General features: G+C 39.9%; 1 protein-coding gene across 4 annotated transcripts; it reads right to left on the bottom strand.

Moving 5' to 3' along the window:
• Positions 1 to 715: 715 nt before the first annotated feature.
• Positions 716 to 24,768, bottom strand: LOC141804616 (phosphatidylinositol 4-phosphate 5-kinase type-1 gamma-like). 4 transcript variants are annotated; one of them, XR_012599646.1, is made up of 18 exons: positions 24,454 to 24,768; positions 18,901 to 18,929; positions 18,664 to 18,753; positions 18,410 to 18,540; positions 18,193 to 18,310; positions 14,888 to 15,040; positions 11,448 to 11,747; positions 10,925 to 11,133; positions 10,761 to 10,844; positions 8,443 to 8,491; positions 8,211 to 8,295; positions 7,943 to 8,107; positions 7,197 to 7,353; positions 7,018 to 7,080; positions 4,828 to 5,350; positions 4,501 to 4,535; positions 2,130 to 2,216; positions 716 to 2,036 (listed from the first exon to the last, which is right to left on the bottom strand). XR_012599646.1 is itself a non-coding variant. In XM_074689135.1 (17 exons), the coding sequence occupies exons 1-17, from the start codon at positions 24,542 to 24,544 to the stop codon at positions 2,034 to 2,036; spliced, it is 2,337 nt and encodes a 778-aa protein (XP_074545236.1). In that variant the 5' UTR covers positions 24,545 to 24,768; the 3' UTR covers positions 716 to 2,033. The 4 variants fall into 4 exon arrangements, 2 of the variants coding, with proteins under 2 accessions (XP_074545236.1, XP_074545237.1); XR_012599645.1 differs by having other exon boundaries at positions 2,130 to 2,213; XM_074689135.1 differs by lacking the exon at positions 4,501 to 4,535.
• Between the last annotated feature and the right edge of the window lie 578 nt (positions 24,769 to 25,346).

The following is a 25,346-nucleotide window of genomic DNA, read 5'->3' as shown; positions in this document are numbered from 1 at the left end:
GCAGAGGGACAGAGTTATTCCAGTACGATAAAGCCGGCGGCTTCTGAACCTTGTTCCTCACGTATTTCATCATGGACTGACATGACTGACTTATCACATTGACTCACAGTCACAACAGCAGCATGTGTGTACCAGCACATGCAGAAATACACACACTGCATTTACTGATAGTAAGTTTTATCCCCATCTTTGGGTTTATTTTTCGTCTTTTTTTGGGTGTAAGAGTTTGTGTGTATTAACAGGCAGTCAGTTACTGCACATCATAGCATACTAAGATCCCCATGGACTGCTTTGGCTGAAGAAGCCATATTGATCCTTGTCTGTTTCATGCCAATTTATTTATAACAACAAAGCCTGGGCAGATAAATAAGATAATAGCCACAGTAAAGCCCTCAGATTTGACATTATTGTTAATCTGTTGGAAGTAGTGCTGTTTTTTGTGATTCATCAAGGAAACAATCAAATGAGTTTTGACGGAGCAGAATCCATAGGCTGACCATAGTAAGGTCATACATTTTCAGGTTGTCGAACATTAAGCTGGAGAGTTCCCTCAAGGCAGTGTGAGGAGTGAGGGCTACGTTTGAGGAAACACTGTGGCGCCATCTAGTGGCTGTATGATGCTAACAGCATAAGAGCTTGCTTGTAAAAGTGATAATTTGAGATATGCTTTAAAAACAGAAACACAAAAGGTTTTATTACACAATATAGTCTTTATTCTTCAACACAGTGATCAGCTACAAACACTGCTGCCTACAAATAGGCAGGTTAGCTTTAGCAGACTCATAGAATACAGTGAAATGTTACAGCTCTGCTTACTGATGAAGTCAAGGAAGTCTAAATCTGGTCATTCTTATTGCAACAAGTATGGAAGAAGAACGCTACCATGTGGGGTCATTTCATGTTTTCTACTGAACCGAACAGAATACAGGTTATCTCAGTTGAGCTCAGTGTGTTTTGTTTGCTTATTTGTCAACACGAGGGTTCCTGCTGTATTTTTCATTTTTCTTTCACAGCCAACATGCTCATAGCTGCTCCACACTTACACGGCCCGTTACGACAAATGGAATGTGCACCTTTAGACGGTTTGACAAAAACCAGGACGAACACTGACATGTCCTCCAACAACATATCCAGATGCATGCAAACACATGCACACAAGGACATAAGGGCACAAACAGACTTACATTCATGTTCTTGAGCACACACACACACACACACACACACACACACACACACACACTCACAGTTTATCTACACAGAACAGTTGATCTGATCTCGATATTTTTTTCTTGGATTCATGGTGCATTAATGATTTGTTTGGACTCAGCCTGGATGATCAACTGACAACAAAATACTGAATATTAATTTTTGACTTTTTTATGATTAGATGTAATTGAAATATCAAAAACAGGTATGAAAATGTGTTTGTCGATAAGGCATTTTGAACACAACCATTCATCGTCAGATCAAAATTTGATCTTATGTGGACCACCACTGACAGACCAACACTGTGAACACACAGCACACACACAAACACACATTAACTTTGTTTTCCAACATCAACGGGTGACAAAACAGCAAAATATACCATTTAAAAAGACTGCAGCCACATGAACATGTATAAAGTGCTACAAATAAAAATATATACAATATTTGCCATGCCCCTAGTTAAAAATAAATGCATGATTAAAGTTTTTGTTTGTTGGATATTGCATAGCCAGAGCTGGCACCGTACAGAGTAACTCCTACGTACCATCACAACGGTCTTTAAAGTCATTCACAGTGCCTCTCAGCTGAGTGTACCATGTGATTTCTGTTCCTGTCTGTGTCAGTCAGATTGTCCCAGACGTGATGCTCTGAGGTTGTATTTTGCATATATTTTAGCTTTACAGTTGTTTGAATGTTCTGTACTCTACGTTGTTGAATACTTCATTCCTGTAGCCTCTGCAAGCTTCTCATGCAGTTTGGGCAGCTAACTTTGATTCGTGGAGACAGCATCGTCTTCCGCCCATCACTGCTGTCCCCAATGTGAGTTACTGAAAGAGCAGAGAGATGGATGAAGGCAGAGGAAGACTACAATCAGGATTTCAACACATTCAGGATGAATAAAGGATGAACTGCAAACTTACTGTCTCACTCTCCCCATCGGAGTCTCTTCTTGACTCTGAGCTGAAGTGCTGAGGAGAGCACACCCAGCCTCGGTCCTCCTGGTTCTGCTGATGACAAACACAACCAGCAGAGGGCGGCAGCACAAGGAGGAGAGGAGGAGAATCATATTTGAAGAGTTAGGGAGAGATACACTGTTAAGAGCCCTACACTGCATCAGGAGGGAAGCTTTAAACTATGATTGCTCTCTTATCTGTAGAAGAAAATGTGCTTTTTTATTTTTAAGTGTATCCTCTTTGGGGGAGGCGTGTATGGGTGACTACATATAAAAAGTACAGAAAGTTTATTTGGAGGCTAAATTAACATTTTTATTGATGTATGTTTCTTTTTTAATTTTTTTAATTCAGAGGTACTAAATAGAAAAACCATGGCTCAGTATATTTGACAGAATGAACTGTCGGTGGAAAATCTGGATTAAAATGCCATGTGGGAGCTCAGTGAAAGCAAAATGCTTGAAAACATTTAAAAATTTCCTGCTCCTTTAACTATTAGTAATTCACTTACATTATAAACATGGTAATTATTTTTGTCGTAACAAAGCTTCTTAGTAAAAAATCTTGTACAGATGCAAAGTCTGTTTATTTGCCTTTTAAAGGGGCTGTGAGGACTATCTGGAAAAGCAAGTGTTCTTCCAGCATAAGGACTCTGTTTCCCATGAGCACCAGCACCCACTGTCATGAGAACATGACTCAGAGTTTATTTTATAGCAAATGAGTTGACGGCAGATCTTCTTTTGAACCCTACTTTTCTTTGTTCAAGACAATTTTTTTTACTGGATACAAAGCAACAAGGTTATGTATTTATCAATATTTATATATTGCTATTGTCCAAAGCGTGTCAACAAGCAACATTTTTAAACTCTATACTTATAATGTTAGTGAATCTTGGCTATGTTATACCAGTGTTTACAACCTCACCAATCAGAGCTTATGTAACCTCACTCTTCATTTTATTGATAGACTCTCAAGTTTGAACAGACCACTGCAGAATAACTGCTGACTGTGGGTTGAAATCAACATTATCACTTAGCTTAGCCTGTGTTTTAGCCTCTGCTCTATAACTCAAGTCCAGCCCCACTGTCAACTATCACTACAAAATTAATCACAGGAATCATTTTCAGCAGAGAAAAACACAGATCTCTCTTCTAACTGATAAACTTTGACAGCTGGCAAAGTCATGGATTATGATCAGGCATGTTTCTAGAAGTACGACTTCTTCAGGATCACTTGTAAAGTCCTCACAGCTCTTTTAAATGGTGCCACATTTGTAGGCAAAATGTATTTGTGGGATGAGCAGCCTGGCTGAGAACATTTGTTTGGCTTTGGTAAAGAAGACTTGGCTAATTTTGCATAAGCATAACCCACAACACAAAATAACTTACTTTTTTGTGCCAAGTTTAATTGTTTGTGTAAATACTTAAACCCATGCTTTTAGAGGCTTCAATGTTTTCAAATCCTTTACAGACAGGTAATTCTTCACATTAGAAAGGAAGGTTGCTCTATGTTAAGGCATGTTCTGGTTTCATCAGGTACTTAGCTCCTCTGTGCTGCAAAGCTTATAAAATGCAAAAGGTCATTATAAGGTCCAGCTGAGTGATTCAGGACCAAGATTCTCACTGATCTAGTTACTGTTTACTGCTAACATGGTACATGAGGACGCGCATGCTCCTATTTAAATGCACATGATGGCCCTTCAGAAGCTGCATTTATTCACATGTAATGGACTTTCTGCAGACATCACCACTGAATAAGTCATGTGAAATGCACTTTGACTTGACTTCAAGTACTTCTGAAGATCCATGAGCAGCTGTGCTGTGACAGTTAGCAGCGCTGGGATGGGACATGGAACAAATGACTCTATCTACTGAGGTGGTGACTTACGTTGGAACTTGAGCTAGAGTTTAGCTTACGGCGGCCAAGAACCGGAGAGTACACCCAATATCTGCCATCTGCATACTGATGGATGAACACACACACAGATGAACACACAAATGCATAGAAGGAGTGCACAGGAAAACAAAGAGGATGAATGTAAACGACGTTATGAGAAGGAAGTTGTGAAATGAGAGAAGCAGTTATGTGGTAAAGAGAAAAAAAACACTGAAGAGATTGATGGAGCGCTGTGAGTACAGCTGACAGGACATAAGGATGCAGATTGACAGATGTAAATACACCATGCAATGCAGAGGAAACAACCGCTGTGTTGCTGATTCATTCAAAAGCAGGAGCACTGAGTCCTAGCAGCCTCGTGCTTTCAGGAAAAGCATTTTTAAGAGCGAGAGCAACCCCGTAATACGTGCAGACGGCAGCACACACACACCCTCTGTCCCCTCACCATCATAACTCTACCACGCTGTCCTGACTGGACCACTGTAAGAGACCCAAAGAAGAGTAATGATCTTTACCTTCAAAACAACCCAACAGAAAGCTTCCTGCAGTCAGCTGACCTTTGTATGAAATGTGCATTAATATATTAGATCTTCAGCCGTCGTTACAAGTTCCGATAATTGTGATTTGTTTGGCTGTTTTGGCTCCAAGCAGATTCTTTGTTTTACAACTTTGACGCTGCTCTTTTTTTCCTTTATTTTCACATTCACTGCTCAGAAAAAAAACTAGCAAAAACAAAATACAAAAACACAACGACAACACAAAGGAAACTTACAAAGTAGATGTCAGACACTGGCACCTCCCCATCCAGTGAGTTGTGGCTGCTGGATACGGACAGCTGATTGCTTGATGCAGCCAGCCCCCGCGGTGGCCTCTGAGGGCTCTCAGGGTTGGAGGAAGGAGGGGTGGAGGGGAAGTGGTGAGGAGAGCTCTGGGTGGAGGACTGCTGAGGTGCAGGGCAGATGGGGGTAAATGCTGAGGCAGGAGGGAGGGTGGAGGAGTTTGGGACTGGAGAGAGGAACTTAGACTGTGCAGCTGGGGAAGACAGAGAGGAAGACTGAGCGGCTGTAGGGGAGGTGAGAGGTTTGGTGGAGGGGCGGATGGAAGAGGAAAGTGTGGCGGAGGACTGGCTGGCTGACTGAGCGGCAGAGGGGGAAGACATGAAGGAGGAAGGGAGGGTAGCAGAAGAGTGTGCAGAGGCTTGAGTTGTAGAGGGAGGGATGGTGCGATCAGGTGAGAGCTGGCTGGGGGAGGTCTTTTCCGTCAGCTGTGTGAGCTCAGTGCTCTGTGGGATTTTACTGTTCAAAGCAAGAATTAAAGATTCTTTAAGGCCAGGCAAAATTTTTATATGACATGTCAAACACAAAGGTAACTCAGTGGGCTTTACACCAATGAAAGAAACATACAAGTGATGATGATGAAAGATGAAATACCATGCAAAAACAAAAGGAGGGTTGAAATGTTGAAATAAACATTGAATAACAAGTAAATGCTTCATTTTTTAAGTGCTGTCAGTCGTAAATATTGGCTAACAAAAGTGAGAACAGAGCACGCCAGAACTTGTGCGGTATGCTGTAGTGTGGTTCCAGTTTGTTTACCATCTCCTGAGCACAACGGAAGAGCTACAGATTAGGATCACCACAGGCTTTATCTCATGTGCAAGCACAGAGCTCGACAGTTTGCAGACAGACAAGTTGTTAAGCTAACTTTGTTTGCACTGCAAAAACTGAAGTCAAATGTTAAACATCTCATTTTCAGTAAAAATGGTCTTATACGCAAAATTATGTTCGCCACGTTCACCTGACAATTAAAAAAAGAATGTTTTACTTCTGTGTCTTGAAAATGAGATATACACTGGCTTAAATTTCCATTTTTGCTGTGTGTGATCTGTGAGTTTCTCTTTGACCACTGGTTGTAAAACCTTAGCATGATGTTGGCTCAGATGGTTGCATTTCAGTGTATTGCTGCATTATTCTGACATGGCCTCACAGAAGATTTACACAACATGGCATCCATCACCTTCCTCTGTTGCATCCACACATTTAATGCATTTATGTTGTCAGTCCTGAAGTCACCTCACTAATAGAGATGAGTACTGAATTTGGTACTTTTATAGGTACCAGCCGAATTCTGTCAAAAGTACCGGGTACCAATTCCCGTAAAATCAAAAGGACCGTGAGAGAGTGAAAGAGTTGATGATTTTCTAACCTGGACATGAACACGGCATTGCAAGGTTATACACTGAATAATAAATATGTTAAACTGGAAAAAATATTTGTAAATTATTATTAAACAAATTGATCTTTTTCACCACATTGACACAAAAAAGTACCAAAAATTGGTACCCTGGAGTACCGATACTGATTGTCAGGTACAGGACTTTGGTACCGTATCATTTCAAATGTGAAAGTTACCCATCCTTACTCACTACCTGTCACTTTCGCCACTTTGGTGACTAATAAACAGATGCTTGATTGGTTAATCACTTCATGGCATCACCCACCGTGCCCCTGGGTGGGTTGGGGCTTCTTCACAACAAAATACCAAGATAGTTTTGATCAACATTGAATCAAGAAATATATATCTATGCATTAGCCCTGATAGCTATTCTAGTCAATCATGCCCTTCTGTAAAACTTGACAAACAGGAAACACAAACTTTAAAAATAAGGTCTCAAGAACTGATCCCTGAGGGATGCCACTCAACAAGATACGTCTTCTAAGTAAACTGTAACAGTAACTAAACTTCACTGCAATCCATTCCAGGTCAACCTATCATGCTGTGTGACATGGTCCATGTGTTTAATGTGGCACTGAAATTGAATAAACCCCAAAACTGATACTTTCCCTAACTTTAAGTTGATGAAAAACTTCTCTTTCAATAATAATCAAATAATTTTGACTAAAATTACTTTTAACACATTACAGCAGTTTTGCAACACATGCTATGAGAGCGATGAGTTTACCTGAGCTCCACTTCCACTGTTATGGTGTCCTGCTTCTCCCCACGAACATCGAATCTCTGTGACCTGCAACGCAGCACACAGGCCAGGAAAACAAAGAGAATGAACGAGTAAGGGAGAAAAAGGCAGTTTGTTTTTGAAATGATATTTTTATAAATTAATGCTTATGTTATTATTCTCACCTGGCCACGTTTGGGGAAAGCATTTGCCTCCTGTAGCGTGGGTGCTCTGGAGTATCAAAGGGGGTTGTGGGCAAAGAGTTGTTGGAGGAGAGCGTGGTTGCAATCGATGCTGTCGTAGCATCTTCAAAGGAAGGAGGAGTGCAGGGTGGCTCTTTTCCTAATATGCGCCAAACAGTAGGAATGATATATGCAATGAATTAATAAATATACAATTATGGCTTTCAAAACAATAGGAACATTAAGCTAGAGTGTTACTATGGAAAAAAAATAATGCTACCTCTACACACAAATACTTTCTAAGATATGGAGGTCAAGCTTTACTTTGTTAAAAGTTAAACTTTTACTTTGATTCTGTTGCAAAAGCTCCAGTACTGCTGCTTTACTTCTCCTCAGGGATCAATAAAGACTCACTTAATTTCATTTAATGGGCAAATGGAGTTCTAGGCTGCAGACAATTGGAGCTAATAGTGTGTTGAGCTCAGAAAGACTCAGTGAAACGAAACAGCCAGCACTCACCAGTTCTTGCTTTGTCCTCAACTATTTTATTCAAGCAGCACGAACAAGCTGCAGTAGCATCCTGTTACAAGCTTTGAAGGAGGCTACTGACACATCCCTAAAGAGTCTCATAGTACTCAGGCAAGGCTGTAATGGTATTAGGCACCCCATTTTATCCCATAATTGAGAGTCTTTATGCAGCGTACATCATTTTGGGCCACTATAGAAATAAAACAGATTAAAAGCTGTACCATTGTCCTCCAGCACCGGAAAGCTGCGAGCGCCACGAAGGTTCTCCAAGTTGTCCTGGTTTTCCTGTCTCTCTTCACTCACTGAGGGACGATGTCCAACCGAGCCTGCACTGGATTTGGACGTGAGAGGCCCTCGTCCTCTTTTGGAAGGAGATGATCGCAGCGCTGTGAAAGCAGGAGACGATACTTTCAGGTCATTAGGCAAAATGCTCGATCAGTTTGATATGGCGTCAGAAAGGAGAATGCTGATAACAATGTCCAAACTCACAGCAGCTCTTCTTAAAGACAATTGAGCTGCAGAATTTGTAGAATCTCTCAGCATAGAAACCAGGTCTATGGACTGATACTGTGTCCTGTGGAGGGCAAAGGCCAGAGACAGGAGGAGGTGTGTTACTGATGCTGCACTTCTTATAATAAATCAAAGATAGTGACAAAACAAAGGCTCAAAGATGGAAAGAGTTAGTTGATTGTATTTGAATACAGACAGTTTTGTAACTCACCCCGTCATGGATGAGGGACTTCCAGGAGTGCTCCAGCTTCTTGATTAATCTGTCAGACAAGACAATTAAGTTATTTAGCTTAACTCATTTAGCAACCCATAGTACTTACCTGGCAGCTCAGAGCTGAATCTTTTAATACTTTTAATCTACTCTTAATCTCTGAGTGCACTTTGCATTTTGAAATCTGCACTAATATGCTAGATTTTGCACAAGCACAATGCACATTGTCCTGGAAACAGCTGTTGAGTGTCTGCGTTTGTACTTATGACAGAGATATGTCTGGGATTGATTTTACCATCGTGACCTCTCTGTCTTTTAATATTCCTTGCAAGCACATAATGCTAGGATTACTGTAAGCCCAAACCTAATCATTTCCTACTCTAGTAGCCAGAAAGAAATCCAGCTCTGTCATTAAATGTGTCCTGAGATGTCCTTTGCATGTTGGACAGAAACAATGAGTGCAGATGCTATGAATGAGAGTAGAGGTTTAAGAAGTGGTTGAAGTTGATAAGTTGGCATAAACAAACAGCTGTGAACCTCTACATCAAATCAATCTGACACTCTCAATATGTAACCACAAAAAATTAATCTTATGCTGGAGACAACTGTCTCTTAGACTGACCCTAGCTGCGTGGGTTGTTTGTAAAAAACTCTCTTATATGACATCTTTGCAGCTCATAGCTGGGAGAGAAATGAACTCTACAGAACATTTTTATCAGGCACCCATTTTTTTAAACGATTCTCTTATGCCGCGGCCACACCAAACGCAAACTCGCAAATTTATTCGGGCCAATCGCCTGTCACGCACCGCGTGAACGCCTGAGTCTCGACGCTGAACTATTTTGACAAGTTGAGGGGCGAACACGCGTTAGCGCGTTCCTGCGCAGGAAGAGCCCGTTCATTTAAAGACCAAAAGCCCAAAAGAGCATCTGATAACAATGAGCTGAGGTTTCAAAAGCATGACAGGAGAGTGTGTAAAAGCTTTGGAGATCACAATCAATACCTGCTGCCTCTCCCTGGTAATCCACCTCCACCAGCCTTGTCTGGCTGTTTCCTGCGATCTCATCCTCGATCCCCCGATCCCCCGATCCCCCGAACCCCCTACCCCCCGAACCCCTGACCACCCGAACCCCCGACCACCTGAACCCCCAACCCATGTTCCCGGAGGTCTCCCTGGGGATAATGAAGGGGTCGAGGAAAGAGAGGACCGCAGAGAACTTCCATCTTTTCCCTGGCTCTGCCCCTGCCCGCACTCCTCCCTCCTCTCTATCAGGCTCAAAACTCCACTGAGGAAAACACAGTCGGACTCAGTGATGACCCGTGCAGGCAGATCCAGCTGGAAACGAGTGTTTACAGAGCTTACCCCCAAAACCTGTCTCCTCAGCAACTTTCACCCAGCCCGCTCCTTTTTTTCTGGTCTCTGTAGAGTACACACGTCATATCGTATAACTCTGGATGATAACACACCACACAGATGGTTTTCTCCTCCATCCTCCGGCGGAGTTAGAGCCGGAACAGGTCATCAAATCAAAGACGTCGTGGGGGAATGTCATCACTGATTGGCGGCCACGGCAAGCCTTCACACAAATTCACGTCAAAAGTTCAGCATTTTGGACTCGAGCGAATTCGTGTCTACCGCCTAAACACGTGAACGCTCCAAACGCACAACCGTGTCACGCCAAACGCCCCAAACGCACCGCCCGAGGCGAATCGGCGTCTCAACGCTTCTTTGCATTGACTTAGTATGTAATCGCGCAGCAAATTAGTGTTTGGTGTGGCCATACCATTAAAGTTGTTCTAATGTTGATGATTTTATGAGGCAATAAATCAGAAACCCTCCCAAACCAAAAGAAGCACAGACTGCTGAGTCTGAGACCCAATTCATAATAAGAGAACAAGAAAAATATGTCCAGAGTTAATTATTTACCAGCAGACGTTGCTGGTGTTTCAGCGTAAAGTGTGACCCTGTTGACTGGTGACTCTCAGCCGTTAATCACTGATACTGTCGGCTGAGAGTCACCAGTTAGCATGGTCGCTATTAACTCCAAAACACTGGTTGCTCTGTGACGGTCAAAACTCGATAGACGTTGCCTCTGTTGTTTAGTATTGTTTCTAAAAACTAACCACAAAACAACCGTACTTTTTTATGCTGATAACAGGTTGAGTTTGGTGTTTAAAAACCGCTAACTGGTCTGAATGAATGGAGCTAAACGCTGCTTCTGCGATCAAGATGCGTGCACATCTTTATGATGACGTAGACTGATAATCCCTTCATACTAAATTGCTTTTTTTTGTTGTTTGTTTTTTTAAATGCCTACCTGTATGACTGCAGGATGTCAATGATTCCAACAAACAGCAAGAGGCGCTCTCCTTTACCACCCACAGCTGGAATTCCTCCCATGCTACACACAGAGAGGAGTTAGTTTGCATCATTTGTTAATGTAATGAGATAAAAGGGCAAACACTGTAAAAGGTGACCTACGTGTCGTCATGGTCCAGAGGGTCCCTGCAGGTGGAGCCTCCCTGGATGGACTCCATGGCAGTGGAATATAAAGCTTTCTGAGCTGCACGCTTGGTTTCATCCGCACCTCCTGCTGGCGAGCCCTGAGACTGCTGCTCTCGCTCTGCTTGGGTCTTGTTGTGGATTCCCAGCAGCAGACTGTAGTCCATAATCTTAAAACTTTCAAGAACCTGACAGGAAAACACATCAGTCAGGGTGGGACGGGCTTGTGTTGAAAATGCATGAGATGCTTTTCACTCTGTTTGGCCTTAAAGCTGAGTTGACTAAATATAAAAATGTGAATAAATATCCCATCTAACATTTTAAGTCTTTATTGGACCATTCTCCAGATTGTTTGGGTGCATCCCGAACTTTGATTTTTAATATTTCATCAAAATATTTGTGAGAACAGGAACAATGTGTGTAGCTGTCTGTGCTGCTTCTTTAAGTTAAAATAAAATAAAATGATGTGCACTCAAATCGTCCACCCCAGTCTCCTTCTCACCAGACAGTCTCTCTGCAGAGTTCTGACCAGAGCGCTGTATGTGTCCTGGTCCAGGGTGAGGCCTTCAGGAACATCACTCAGAAAGTCCAGGTCTTTATAAGTGGGTCTGGACTTCTCTCGTTCCTTCTTGGATGCTCTCCTCTTGTACGTTGAGCCCTTGAGATCAAACTTGAGGTGCATCCGGACAGAGCGTGGCAAAATATTGTTCATCACAACAACTCTGATGTTCTTGCCCCCACACTGGACACAGTAGAGGCCAAAAAACTTTGGCAGCAAAGTCCGAGGGTTCTGGTTCAGGTTCTGGGTTCATGAAGCAGACAATGGAAATTAGGAAGGGAAGAAAATTAACACAAAAACAATAACAGTGTAAGGCATGCAGTCTACAGGCGCACACTGCTTCTGTTTATCAAGCACAGCCCACAAAATGTATATTTAGCAAATATAGCCCCATTTCCACCAAGCAGTCCGGTTCAGATCAGTACAGTTTGGTACGGGTTGGCTTGGTTAAGCTTGGTCCTGTTTGCATTTCCACAGCCAACTATGCCCCCTCTTGGTAGGTGGCGTGTAAGCCAGATGCCGACAGCCGCATCAGTAACATAACAGTGTGACGCCAAAGCAGCGCGACACAGTGTACCCTGCTAATAAATCAAACAAAGAAGAAAAAACGCGACTAAGTAAACCGAGAGCAATGATGGAAGACATCCAACATTTTGTCCCTCTCTGTGATTGGCATGTGGCTCTATGATACAAAGCACAATCAAGATTTGTTTCAGAGAAGTCTGTGTGCCACCAGGAGAAATGCAGCCAGTGTTACGTGGTAAGTGACTATTGTTTCGACCAATCAATGGTCTGCAGTGTTGTAGCTCCACCCTCCGAGATCGGATCGGTTTAGTCTGGCAACCCTACAGAGCGGCGCCAGAAAGTGGGACGGCTCGACTCGGTTAGCCAGTAGAAATACCGTAAAATGCTGAACTGCTTGGTGGAAACGGGGTTTAAATGTAGCTGTGGTTGGACTAAATGTCAGCTTGTTTCACCAGTGACAAACAGGACGTAGTCTCAAGGACAGAGGATTTGAAGGTTGAGAACCTTTGTTTCTCCAACGTCCTTGTCCTCCTACTTTGGCATTGTGTTGTGGGGATTTAATAAGGGATGCAAACCACAACCCTGTGTCATGGCAGCCTGGTTGTTTTCATCTGTCTCTGTCTGACGTAAGCAGGTAACTCTCTAATACACCCAATAACAAAAACCTTTACTAAGTAAACTTGTTATAGGCTTTACACCATGCCAGCAACACTTTTGCCAACAATGATTAATGCTGACTAATCAGTGTCCATTACAGACAGAGGAGAAGACAGGCATGTGAGCCAGCAGATAATAAAGACTTCTGATACCGTTTTTCCTGCTGTGCCTTAAGCGTTATTGTGAACAGAAAATCTTTTAAAATGGAAATGCACTCAACTGTTTTGCTTTGGTAGATTTTGCAGGAGATACAACCACAGATGTGATTCACAACATTTTATTGACTGACCCATATGTGCTCTTTGTGTGTAATAAAACTGAGCCTGGGTGACCCTGTCCCTGTGAATTGATTTAATGGCTGCCAGAAAATAACAAAGCAAATTAATCTGTTTCAGATTTAATGTATTAATGTAATGTAAAATATGCACCTATGATATACTGGGACAACCCTTTTCCTACTGCGCCTCATTGTGAACCCTTTGGAAGTCTACTTAAGGCCTGATGTGTTTGACTGCAGCTCCATGCACCTGCAGGACAGCGTGACACAACAGAACAGGCCTCAGCACATTCTTGTGTGGCTCTTTCATGTAGACGATTAACCTGTTAGGAGTACTTAGCCTGGGTCTCTGTCAGGAACAACCTCACTGCTCAACTCTATTACAGAGTCACCTGCTGGCGTCAGTGGTGCTCGGGGCAAACAACAGGGGGCAGGGCAAAGAGGATAAAGATGACTGGAAGTTTCAGCTGCTCTCCTAAGCATGCACTCTTATGCACCCCACACCCACTCCACCAAACCTCTCATTGAGGACAATTAAAACGCTGGTAGTGTTTCAATTTTCCATTTCTGAAAGGGTCAGGCAGGTAATCTAAAAGATAATACATATTTTATGTTTGATGTTTCATGCTAAGTATTTATGGGTAACACTTTACTTTAGAGGGCTGCAAATGTCATCGCACTTAGTTAATAATTAAAGTTTTTTTCTTATTTCTTTGAAATTACCCCCAAAATTTCATGAAAATTTGGTGAACATTAGCACATAACTTCAGTCCAGATTCTGTTTTGCAGAGAGCCTGTACTCACAGTGTCTATCACAATCAGATAAGGTCAATTTCCAACCCCACTCTTGGTGAATATCACATCTGAAGCCTTCAGTTGTATCATGTAAAACATTATAGACCTAATCATAAAGGTTTATCATTTTACATGTGATCTCAATTGTGCAAATCAACAAACTGGGTACTAAAGAACTTGGTGAAATTAAATAACAAATAGCTAACTATCAACTGCTTATTGGGAAATTGAATTATTCATTAACATTTCAAAGATAATTATCAGAGGAAACAATGAATCTAACTTCTGTTTTCAAGAACTAAGCAGCTATTTATCACCTGCTTCTCTGGAAATAACAGAAACGTTGGGATGCTTCTAAAAACTTTTTGTGGTGGGTTGTGATTTAATTTCAAATAAATTATTTGCTAATCGTCACCTTCTTATGTTGCAATTTGGAGTAAATTTCAAAGAAACTGGAAAAAAAACCCAGAAAAAACAATAACCTACCAATTGTGACTTGCGACAATAAATTTGGACACTATTTTAAAGAAGTTATGTGCTAATTTAAAAGAAATAAGAAAAACTTTGTCTACTTATTAACTAAGTGTGATGAAATTTGTGGACCTCTAAAGTAAAGCGTTACCTGTTTATGTTTTAAAGGCAAAACACCTAGCTAGGGCTGTACAATTAATCGAATTTAAACCGACATCGCAACGTAACAGAGTGCAATTGTTTAATATAAAATTTTTAAAAAGTTTCATGTACACAAACCTTCAGTCTATTTCATTTCATTACAACATGTAGGCCTAGCCTTCATACTATAGAATGATTTTATTAATTGTTTTAATAATTAATGAAATAATAAGTAAATAATGCAAAAAATACCCCCCCCCCCCCCCCCCCCCAAAAAAAAAAAAAAAAAAGAGATAATAATAAAAAAATAAAAAAATAGAATTAAAATAAATTAAATTGCATGCTAAATCGCAATCACAATATTGGTCCAAAAAAATCGCAATTAGATTATTTTCCAAAATCGTTCAGCCCTACACCTAGCTCAATATTGTGATGAGATGAAACATGAAGAATGTTCCAGCATTTTGTAACAGCTGATTATGGATTCCTATAAGAGTAGATGTGCAGTCTGACTTACCATGTAGTAACCAGGGAGCAGTTTCTGCAGAAACTCTGCCTCTTTGTGTTGCACAGTTTTAATGATGAACTCATCATCTCGGGTGACGTAGAATATGGAGCCACTAGCTCCCGGGTTTGTCAGCTCAATCAGCGGCTCGTTACACAGAGAATACTAGAAAAGATAAAAAGAAGATGAACATTTAATAGTGTTGGTGTCTCAACTGTTTTTTTAAAATATAACACACAATTTCTGAAAAAGCTGTATCAAGATGATTTCCAGCCTGCTGTGAAAGCTACAACTGTGTCCCTCTAATGAAGGTTACCACAGCGCCAAATCCAGAGATGTTCGTTTCACCCAGTTTGTAATTTCATCCTCAGCTGAACACTTCATTGGTGCAGCACTGAGGCACCGCTCCGTTACCGTTTGATCCAACTGAGCTTTCAAAAAGCCGACCAAAAGACTAACACATCTACCCACTCACATGGCATTGCTCATCAGCAGCTGAAGGGAACTTTGCTTTAAAGTGCACTGCTTGGTACAAAGGCGTTCTGTGTGTGGGAGGCAAGAATCACACATCTAGGCTGTTAGGAGTTTAAACTGTTCACCATGACACTTCCACCTCAACGTAGAATCTGGAACTTTAGTGAAGCTAATAACTTAGCTGTGGAAATACGGCTATAATCCTTTTTACACTGCATACTTAGCAGCTCAGAACAAACACTGAGGTTGGCAGCAGTTCAGAATGACCCTAAATATCTTACAGTGATGGGAACCATTAAGTCACTGTAAATAGAGACGTCAGTTCACGGGTGGTAAGAATCGGGACACGCATGTTGTCGGGTACAAAGGAAGTGTCCAGTGCATGCAGGTAATTTACCCAACAAAGTAATTCAATGTACCAAGCTTTCTAAATTAGTACAATGCAATTATACCTGTGCTCCACCTCTCCTCCATCAACACAAACACACACAGGCACTCCCTTCTCTGTCTGCTGTCAGTTGCTTGAAGTTTAAAAAAGAAAGCATTAGTCTGTTAATCTCTGTTTGGCACAGGGAGCCCGTGAGCTTAAACGTGAAGCCGGGAACACTGTATGTCAAAGCATGTGCCGGCATTGGCACTGTATGTGTGCTACATTAAACATAGATATATTTCTATCACTTTTTCGTTGCTCACAATTTTTGCTGTGAAGCAGAAGTTACCTCCATGACTCTCTGATTGGCTAGTTCTAAAAGTCCCCAAGCTCAAACTGAACTTTGTATGTTTGCATTTTCTTTCACACTCACAGAATTCCCATCAACATACCCTACAGATTTACATTTTTGACTGCTTTCATTCATCTCTATATGGGTTTGATTATTTAGGTTGTTTCCATGTAATTGTAATCTCCACAGTGTTAGAGAAAAAAACTTCCATGTCCTTTGAAACTGACTTTAAAACTGTGTCAGTTAACGTCAAACTAAATGTAGCTATAAAGAGAATCGTCCAAACTTTTGGAACAATAATGCCACTTTGACATCAGATCACCCAACACAGAAAGAAGTCATGTATTTACATTCAGGGCTGGGAGTTGCAGCCCTAGATACGCACTAACACGATTTGCTACAAAGCGATGTGACTAATACAACATGATGTGATTCAGTGTAATGCAATAAGAAACTTGGTACGTGGCCTATGTTAATGATAATTTTAACAATGATACACCACAACATCTGATTGACTAAGAGCACAACAAGCTCAGGGAAGATAAAGTGCAGGATTAATATCATGAGTGCCACAGTCAAAAATATGACATAAATGACACAGTTAGTGAAACTGGAAGGGAAACCTGTTGACAGCGCTGTATTACTTTAAATTTAAATACCAAAAATTGTCCCAGAGAATACAGAACAGTCTAATTTCTTTTTGTCTGACTTCATTCACACCAAGGTTATAATAGTTAACTAAAACGAAACTAAAAATGAAAACTAAAATTTAAAATACATTGCAGTTAACTCAAACTAATAAAAACTAGAAAAGAAAAGAAAACGATAAGTAAACTAAAACTGTATCTTGTGTTCACAAAACTAACTGAAACTAACTAAAATTAAAGACAAAGTGTCCTTAGTTATCGTTTCTGACAATATGAATAACCTTTAGGATTTAAATTAATCAGACACATTTTCCCAACCAATTTTACGGCAGTTTTCGGCAGTTGTCAGTGCCGTACAGCACCATCAAAGCGACGTACTGGGACGTGCTTGTTTACTGCACTGACTGGCTGTGCGCAGTGCTGCGACAAAACGTAGTGGAGCATCTGTAATAGTTTAATTTCATGTGAGTCTGACTTTAACTGTATTTGAGTCTGCCTTCGTTGTTACAGAGTCCAAGTTTATAATTATTTAAGCTCATATCATATTGTTTTATATAATTTATGTTTATTTTAGTTTTATATAGTCCATGTTTATATATTTTTTTTATTAATTTTATATTATTTTCATGTGTTTAAGGCAGCAGCCAACAGTTCAGTATCAGCATTGACTGAGCAGTGAGCACTATGTTGGACTTGAAAATAAACATTACAACAAATATTACAAAATATTTACTCTGACCTTTTTGAATCCTGCACCTGGTTAATAAGGTATAAAAAAACTAAAACTAAACTAAAACGAAGCCTTGTTGCAAAAATCAAAACTAAATAAAACCTAGAATGCCTGCTCTAAAACTAATTAAAACTAAACTGTAATGGAAAAAAATGTCAAAACTAACTAAAACTAAACTATAATGACAAATCCAAAACTATTATTACCTTGATTCACACATGTTGAAATTAAAGTGCTAAACTATCAGATCCTTTACAGTCACTAACACTGACACTATGAATAAATACCTATATCCTGCCGCCAATAGATTGTTTTCTCATCATGCCTCCAGACTCCAGTCCAACTACATTATCAATCAACTGCTACATTTTTATTAATATGGCATAAAAAGTCATCTCCTAACACCCATCAAGTGAAGCAATTATAGGCTGCACATGGTCGTATTATTGGAAACCACATTTGTTCACCACGACTTGAAATAATGGCAAGGAGAAAAACATCTTCTTAGCTGGACAACTTGAGCTAAGCTGGATCCAGTGAGGACAATGTTCTAACTACTTTGACTGACCAGATATTGCAATTTTGATAATTTTAGAGAGGAGGGTAGATCAGGTGTTACCTAACTTTCAGTTGTTGTGAATCTAATGATCATATTTGCTGTGTAACTGTTTGCTTTAGAGCACTAAAACAGACATTTAAAACTCTCACTCTATCATAACGTATCACAAATAGGAGAAATCTCACCAGGTAGTCATCTGGTCTGATCCCAAACAGCTCTCTGAAGTACCTGAAGGCCACAGGGGCGTATGTTTTAAACCTGAAGTCTGGGTAATGGTGGGCTGGAGTGAGGTTACTGCCTTCACTGGAGAACACACAAAGCGTAGAGGAAGATTAAAGATCGTAATCAAAAAGTACCTAATCACACTTTTTTTCACACAAACGTCTTCACACACAAATGCACCTGGGGAAGAAGATGCTTTCCACCACGTAGAAATCTTGCATCAGCACATCCCTCTCGGGCTTGGAGCTGAGGTTGCCAACAGTGTACCCAATGCCGAGCTGGATGGCCCCTTGCAAGGCAGAGGAGGTGGTCTGGAGGCGAAGAAAGGAAGATTCAGAGAAATGTGTGGGTGGAAGGTCTGTGATGATGAGCAAACCTACGAACACGCTTTCCAACATTAAGCACAAACAGACAGATGAGGCAAACAACGTTACTTTCTTGTATGTTGTCTCTCCAGAGGCATCGACCCTCCTGTGGCCGATCTTTTTCTCATGAGCTGGGCCCGATCCAAATGGGGACGGCATCTGTAGCATGGACAGAAAACAGAAAGGCGATGGTAGATATGATACATGTGGGTACTGCTTGCAGTGTTTGCAGGAAACCAATACAAGCAAGAGGACAAAAGAGAACATGTGAGACAGACTGATTCGTTGGGTGAAGTAGCGTCTCACCTCTGTTATCTGAGCCCTCTTGGCTGGATCTGTGAAACCAAAACAGACAGAGAAGGAAAGAATGACATGGGTAAATAAGATTCTGGATTGGGTTGTCAATTAGCATTATTAAATCATATCCGTTAAGCAAGAAATCTCAACTCTTCCCAGACTTGCATCAAAGCATGTTTTTCATTAACTTGATTGACAATGGCAAACAAAATAAGCAGGTTTGAGACTTTTTCTGTTACCTTGCAACATTACAACAATGTGAGCTGAAGGTAAATGTAACTCAGTCTCACTGGGAAACATGTATTTCTCTGATCTTCATTTGATTTATTTGATCATATAAATATGTATAGTTGTTAGGGATGGGTACCAAATTAGGTACTTTTATAGGTACCGACCGAATTCTGTCAAAATTACCGGGTACCGATTCATGTAAAATCAAAAGGTACCATGTTAAGGTACCTAAATGCATCCTTGTGACTGTGAGGGAGTGGAAGAGTAGGTGATTTTCTATGCTGAACATGAATGCAGCATTGCAAGGTTATATATTGAAGAATAGATATGTTAAACTGCAAAATATATGTATATTTTATTATTAAAGAAATTTATATTTTTTACCACATAAACACAAAAAAAACGGTACCGATTGCCAGGTACCGGGTATTGGTACCGTATCATTTCAAATGTGAAAGGTACCCATCCCTAATAGTTGTGCAGAATAGTTGCGCAGGAAGTGTCAGATCAAGGATATAAAACTACTGTAGACATTAAGGCTGAATGATATGAACAAAATTTTACATCTCCATATTAATGCCAGATATCTTGATATCAATACAATACAGTTTGACTGAGTGTAGTGAAAACTAAGCACTATTCAAAAAAATGAATTGTTGTTACTGCAACGATATTGTTGATTTTGGGATACTAATATCTTGAATGCTCGTATCTAGATAAAGATATAATGGCAATACATCTCTCAGCCCTGGTAGATAAATCTATTCAGAACTATTTTGTGATTTTAATCCTAATTTAGCTTAAATTTAGAATAATTTGGCGGTTGACTCACCGTAGAAGATTTCACTGCCTACAGGTTACCAATAGTGTCACTGTCCAGAAAGCCTCACATCAAGTAGTCACCTAGAGCGTTCTTTGTTTTCTATTACTGGCTCAGTGAGATTTGTACTGAGAAGGTTGAAACTCTGTATTGGATTGACTTCCTCTCTAATCTGAGTACTGCCATTGGCTAAAGTCTCCAGATCCACACCACCAGCCAATCACACGACAGGATTAGGATGAAATCTTTTTTTCCCTCTTGACATGAACGACCCAACTGTTTGTTTGTGTCTGTGCATGGCAGAGGAACAGAGGGCAGGAAGAAAGGAAATGAATGGGGATAGAGGCAGTGCTTAATGCTGAGCAGTTCTACAAACTGCTTGGTTAACATCATCATCGTCGTGCTAAATTGCAGGTCATGTGAGAGTGAAGATTAAGGGAGAGCAGCTGACAACGCACGGATAACGACTCTTTAAGCCATGCACAGCAAACACTGTGGGAGAGTTTGAAAGCAAAGCACAATACTGGTGGTGCAAATATAATCACTGTTGTGATGGTGAAGTCTCTTGAGTGGGGTCAACAGAAGGGCGGGGACAATACGCTTTTCTCACGATTCAATTCTTTTACGATGTTCCAGGTGCCGGTTCGATTTAAATTGTGATTCTTCAATATTAACGAGTTTTGTGGTTTTTGCTTTGCTTTTATTAACACAAGGTTATGTGAAAAAGTTGAGTGATGATGATGATATCCACAGACTAAATCATTTATTTTCCAAAAGAGTGCACAGGGATCTGTAGTGTCAATTTTTTTTCCAACCCAGCTTATACACAAAGACTGAAATGAAGGATTTAAATTTGGGAGGAAAAAAACAAGAATTTTTGACAACAAATCCTGATACCTCGATACGTTGATTTTTTTTCGTCATGAGTGCATTCAGTCAAACTGGTGTTGATATTCATCAGTCAGTGGAACATTGACAAACTGACCAAATCACAGTAAAAATGCTAGTTTCTTAACAGCTCATTGTTGATATGATTCTTTGGACAGAGGTGTCTGCTGCAGTGATAACATTTTATAATATGGCTCAGCTCAGGGGCCTGCAACCTGAGACACATTCATAGGCCCAGTTATTGCAATGAGTTAGACTCAATTTACCTAAAAAAAAAATAAAAAAATAACTCAGCTATACTGGGGCAACTTCATTTTTTCACACTTGTGCATCTTGCCAAAAAAAAAGGTATCTATTACTGTAATGTCAGTAAATCAACCTTGTCTTGTTGTAGTCCCAACCTCAAACTAGTATAGCAGGGGTGAACATAGTGTTTATTACTTTTTTATAAGAGACAAGTTTTTTGAGTCTCTTTATCTTAGAAGAGTTAAGTTTTATCTGGAATAAGCTTTGTCTTTTAATCAATCTTCTTTAAATAAATACAAAACATTTCCACAGTGTACATTTATTCCTCAGAGCAGTTACCCCATCAGTCTTCACCATTCAGCCATTCTTACCAGGCTTCTACCAGACACATAGAGTTGAATTTAAATGGAAATAGTTGACAGAGACATACAATTCCAGTTTCATTTGAAATTTATCCAATATTTGTGTACCCATTGGTGTTTTCTGCGCTCTTTTTTTTTTTTTTTTTACTTTGGGCAGCCCAAGTAAGGCACTGACATAGGCTTGGTTGTCTGTTGTGCGCACACAAAAAAAGCATTAACCCTCTGTGTCTTAACTATCTACTTTACAAATATCAGAAGTAGAACTGTTAAAATATTTTGGATTAGTTTTTCATTTGAAAACAAGCAGAATGGCTACACATTTTTTTCTTGGCTTTAATATTTAATACTATGCTTGAATAAAAAGAAAAACCCTATCTGGACTGTCAAAACAGTCCATATTGATTCGAACACATGTATCGCCTCAGCCAAAGTAAATGGCCAATCAAAGCTATGGGATTTAAAGTGGCCCCTGGGATGGCCAATCACATTTCGGGAGAAAAGTCAGTACCAAGGTTATAATAGTTAACTAAAACAAAACTAAAAAGGAAAACTAAAATTTAAAATACATTGCAGTTAACTCAAACTAATAAAAACTAGAAAAGAAAACAAAAACGATAAGTAAAATAAAACTGTATCTTGTGTTCACAAAACTAACTGAAATTAACTAAAATGACAGACAAAATTCCCTTAGTTATAGTTTCTGACAATATTAATAGCCTTTAGGATTTAAATTAATCCGACACATTTCCCCAACCAATTTTACGGCAGTTTTCGGCAGTTGTCAGCGCCGCACAGCACCATCATAGTGACATATAGGGACAAGCTTGTTTACTGCACTGACTGGCTGTGCTCTGTGCTGCAAAGAAACGCAATGGAGCAACGAATCAGAGCATCTGTAATAGTTTAATTGTTACAGAGTCCAAGTTTTTATTTATTGAAGCTCATATTATATTGTGTTTTTTTATAATTTATGTTAATATTATTTTTATGTAATTTATGTCAACATTATTTTATATAATTTATGCTTATATTTTTTATACTAAGTTTATATTATTTTCATGTGTTTAAGGCAGCAGCCAACATTTTAGTATCAGCATTGACTGAGCAGTGAGCACTATTTTGGACTTGAAAATAAACAGTATGATAAAATATTTACTCTGACCTTTTTGAATCCTGCACCTGGTTAATAAGGTATAAAAAAACTAAAACTAAACTAAAACTAAGCCTTGTAAAAATCAAAACTAAATAAAAACTAGAATGCCCGCTCTAAAACTAATTAAAACTTAACTGTAATGGAAAATAAAATGTCAAAACTAACTAAAACTAAACTATAATGACAAATCCAAAACTATTATAACCTTGGTCAGTACACACCTCTACTTGTGCCCTAATTAAAAGGATATTACTTTTTCCCTCATTAAAATGCAGATGTTTTTTACACTGCAATATTTATTTTGACTTTTCCACTTTGTATTGAAGTAATTTACCCTTAAAATTGATGAATATGGCTTTTTTCAAACGACAAATGTTGAATACTTTTTTGTGCTTATGAAACTTTGGGCTCAAAATGTCACTTAAAATTAATATGAATTAACGTATTCATGCAATATAAGCACAATATTTAGGAACAAAATACAACCACTGAGTGAACATTGGTGTCTTTGAGAGGACACCTTGTTTGGCCACACCTGTAACCTCCAGATTATCAGTATCAAAGCCTGTCAGGCAGAAACAATGGGATGGAGCACACTGGAGCAGACACACACAAACAGTGAGCCTCTGTTGGATTAGGGTCAGGCCAGAATAATATGTCACTGAGCTGTAAACAAACTGCATTCTTACATACTGTATGACAGCTAGGCTACCTGTGCTATGGTTTGCTAAAATGTGCTTGAGATGAACTGCTCCAGATATGTTAATCCACAGAAAGCTCACTCAGATATTCTTGTAATGAAACATTTGGTGTCACAGAGTATTGTGCCTCCAGGCCTGTCTGTGTAGATGCCACAGTAAAGAGGATTAGATCTCTCTCTCTTAGCTGAGAAAGTGACGGCCTGTTGCTGTGACATTAATGTGATGCTCAGTGCAGGAGTAGACTTTTATGCCGTGAGGCTCTTTGAACTAAAGTGTAATCTGGTGGATTTAATGGCAACCCTTAGTACTCATATGTACACGCACATACTATACTGTATATGAACATGCATGCACTAAAACAACTTGTGGGATCCACTCAAATGCTTCTTTTTCTAAAATGTGCACATAAAGCGGTCACACATGCTCTGTTGTATTTTTAGCTGTGACATCCAAAGAGAGGCTTGGAATTGATACCCCCATGGGATTAGTGCGTGGTTTATGATATTATACCATATCAGATTATGTAAAGTACTCTGTAGATGTAGAGGAAGAGACTAGTGGTATGAATTACAATACGAAGAAAGGGAAAAAGTGTAAAGAGAGAGAAGCAAAATGACACTTGAGGGGGCTGAGTGCCTATTTACTATGGTGGTGGCTGTGCATACAAATCATGTGTATGTGTGTGTATGTGTAGCCTACATGTAATCTCTCCACAGTCATACTGGTTGGATGTCATACTCATCCCTATGTAGCTTCATCAGGTCTTGCTGGACTGTGTACATACATCACTACTATGAGCCTGTGTGTATGTGTGTATCAGCCTGCAGTGGTCCTCTGACACTATAGACCTTTACAATAGAGCAGCACTGACTTGTATCTTGACACTGTTATCTAACCTAGCAATTTATTATTCATCTCTACAGCTTAGGTTCCTCTGACTCAAGTTTTTTTCAGCTACAGTGGTATTTTCTGGACTTTTAAATCATCCTGCTGGGGTTGCATACATTCAAATGCTGCTTGGTAAGATGCCTCCCCACTTTGAGTCCAACTTCTACCCACAAAGCACCTGCTACCACCGGAAGCTAGGTTTGGATAAGCCCACCGAAAATGCTGGCTGATTGAAACAGAATGACTCTATTGCTAAAGAAGAGACATACGTACCGGTATCCCCCAAGTCGAGCTGTAAACAGCTGGCAGCCGTTTCCCCACTCATCCTCTCGTCACCCCCGGTTTCCGCAGTCCCCCCGTCCATCTCCCGGACGGTTCCCAACGACGTTACCTTCCTCAGTGACACCACGATGAGAGGCTAAACGCCGAGGAGGAATGACGGAATCCTGTCATTTCCCCATCTTCAATTGTAATAGCTCCAATTACATTTCCACCATTCCAAATAAGTGTATTTTCCGCCTTGCTTAGCCAAACGCCACCACACATCCAGCGGTGCTGATCATCTCTGCCACTACAGTGCGTCATCAGCCTCACGCAACGGCTGCTGCGCGTGCAGCCACAGCAGCAGGATAAGCCCAGAAAAGTGACCGTTCAACCGCTGAAACATCACAGTGCTCTTTTACTGTGGGGTCATGTCATGTCTTAAAAAACTGACTCATGCAACAATTAACGAAATTATACCTAGTCATGGTAAAGACAACATGTTTGCTTCATAATCTCGTTTGTAAAATAGAATAACGGCAACCGAATTTTGATAGATTGAAATTAGATGTGATATCCTGTTTTGTTTACATAGTATGACAGAAAGTAGGATGAATTCTTAACTTTTAAAATGAAGCGTCATAAAATATATATCTTCTTGTTCAGGTTTGAAAAATTTAGATGAATCAAATCACACTAAAGCGTAGCACAGTATAGCCTACAATAATCAAATTGATAGGCTTGTTATGTTTACTTTGATTGACCTTACAATTTCTGTTTTAACCACCTCATAGTACTTTTGCTCTTCAAAGAAATATATATACATATAAAAAGTACAAAGTCCTACAAAAATGATAAAATGCCTTAAGTAATTCTAATATTGGAAAAAGACAAATGGTACTTTA

The sequence above is a fragment of the Halichoeres trimaculatus genome, unplaced genomic scaffold (assembly GCF_033239565.1).
Source record: "Halichoeres trimaculatus isolate MK-OKI-2021-1 unplaced genomic scaffold, fHalTri1.1 fHalTri1_scaffold_15, whole genome shotgun sequence".
In the NCBI taxonomy this organism is placed as follows: Eukaryota; Metazoa; Chordata; class Actinopteri; order Labriformes; family Labridae; genus Halichoeres; species Halichoeres trimaculatus.
Note: the sequence above shows the minus strand (reverse complement) of the source record. Positions and strands in the feature narration are given on the sequence as shown.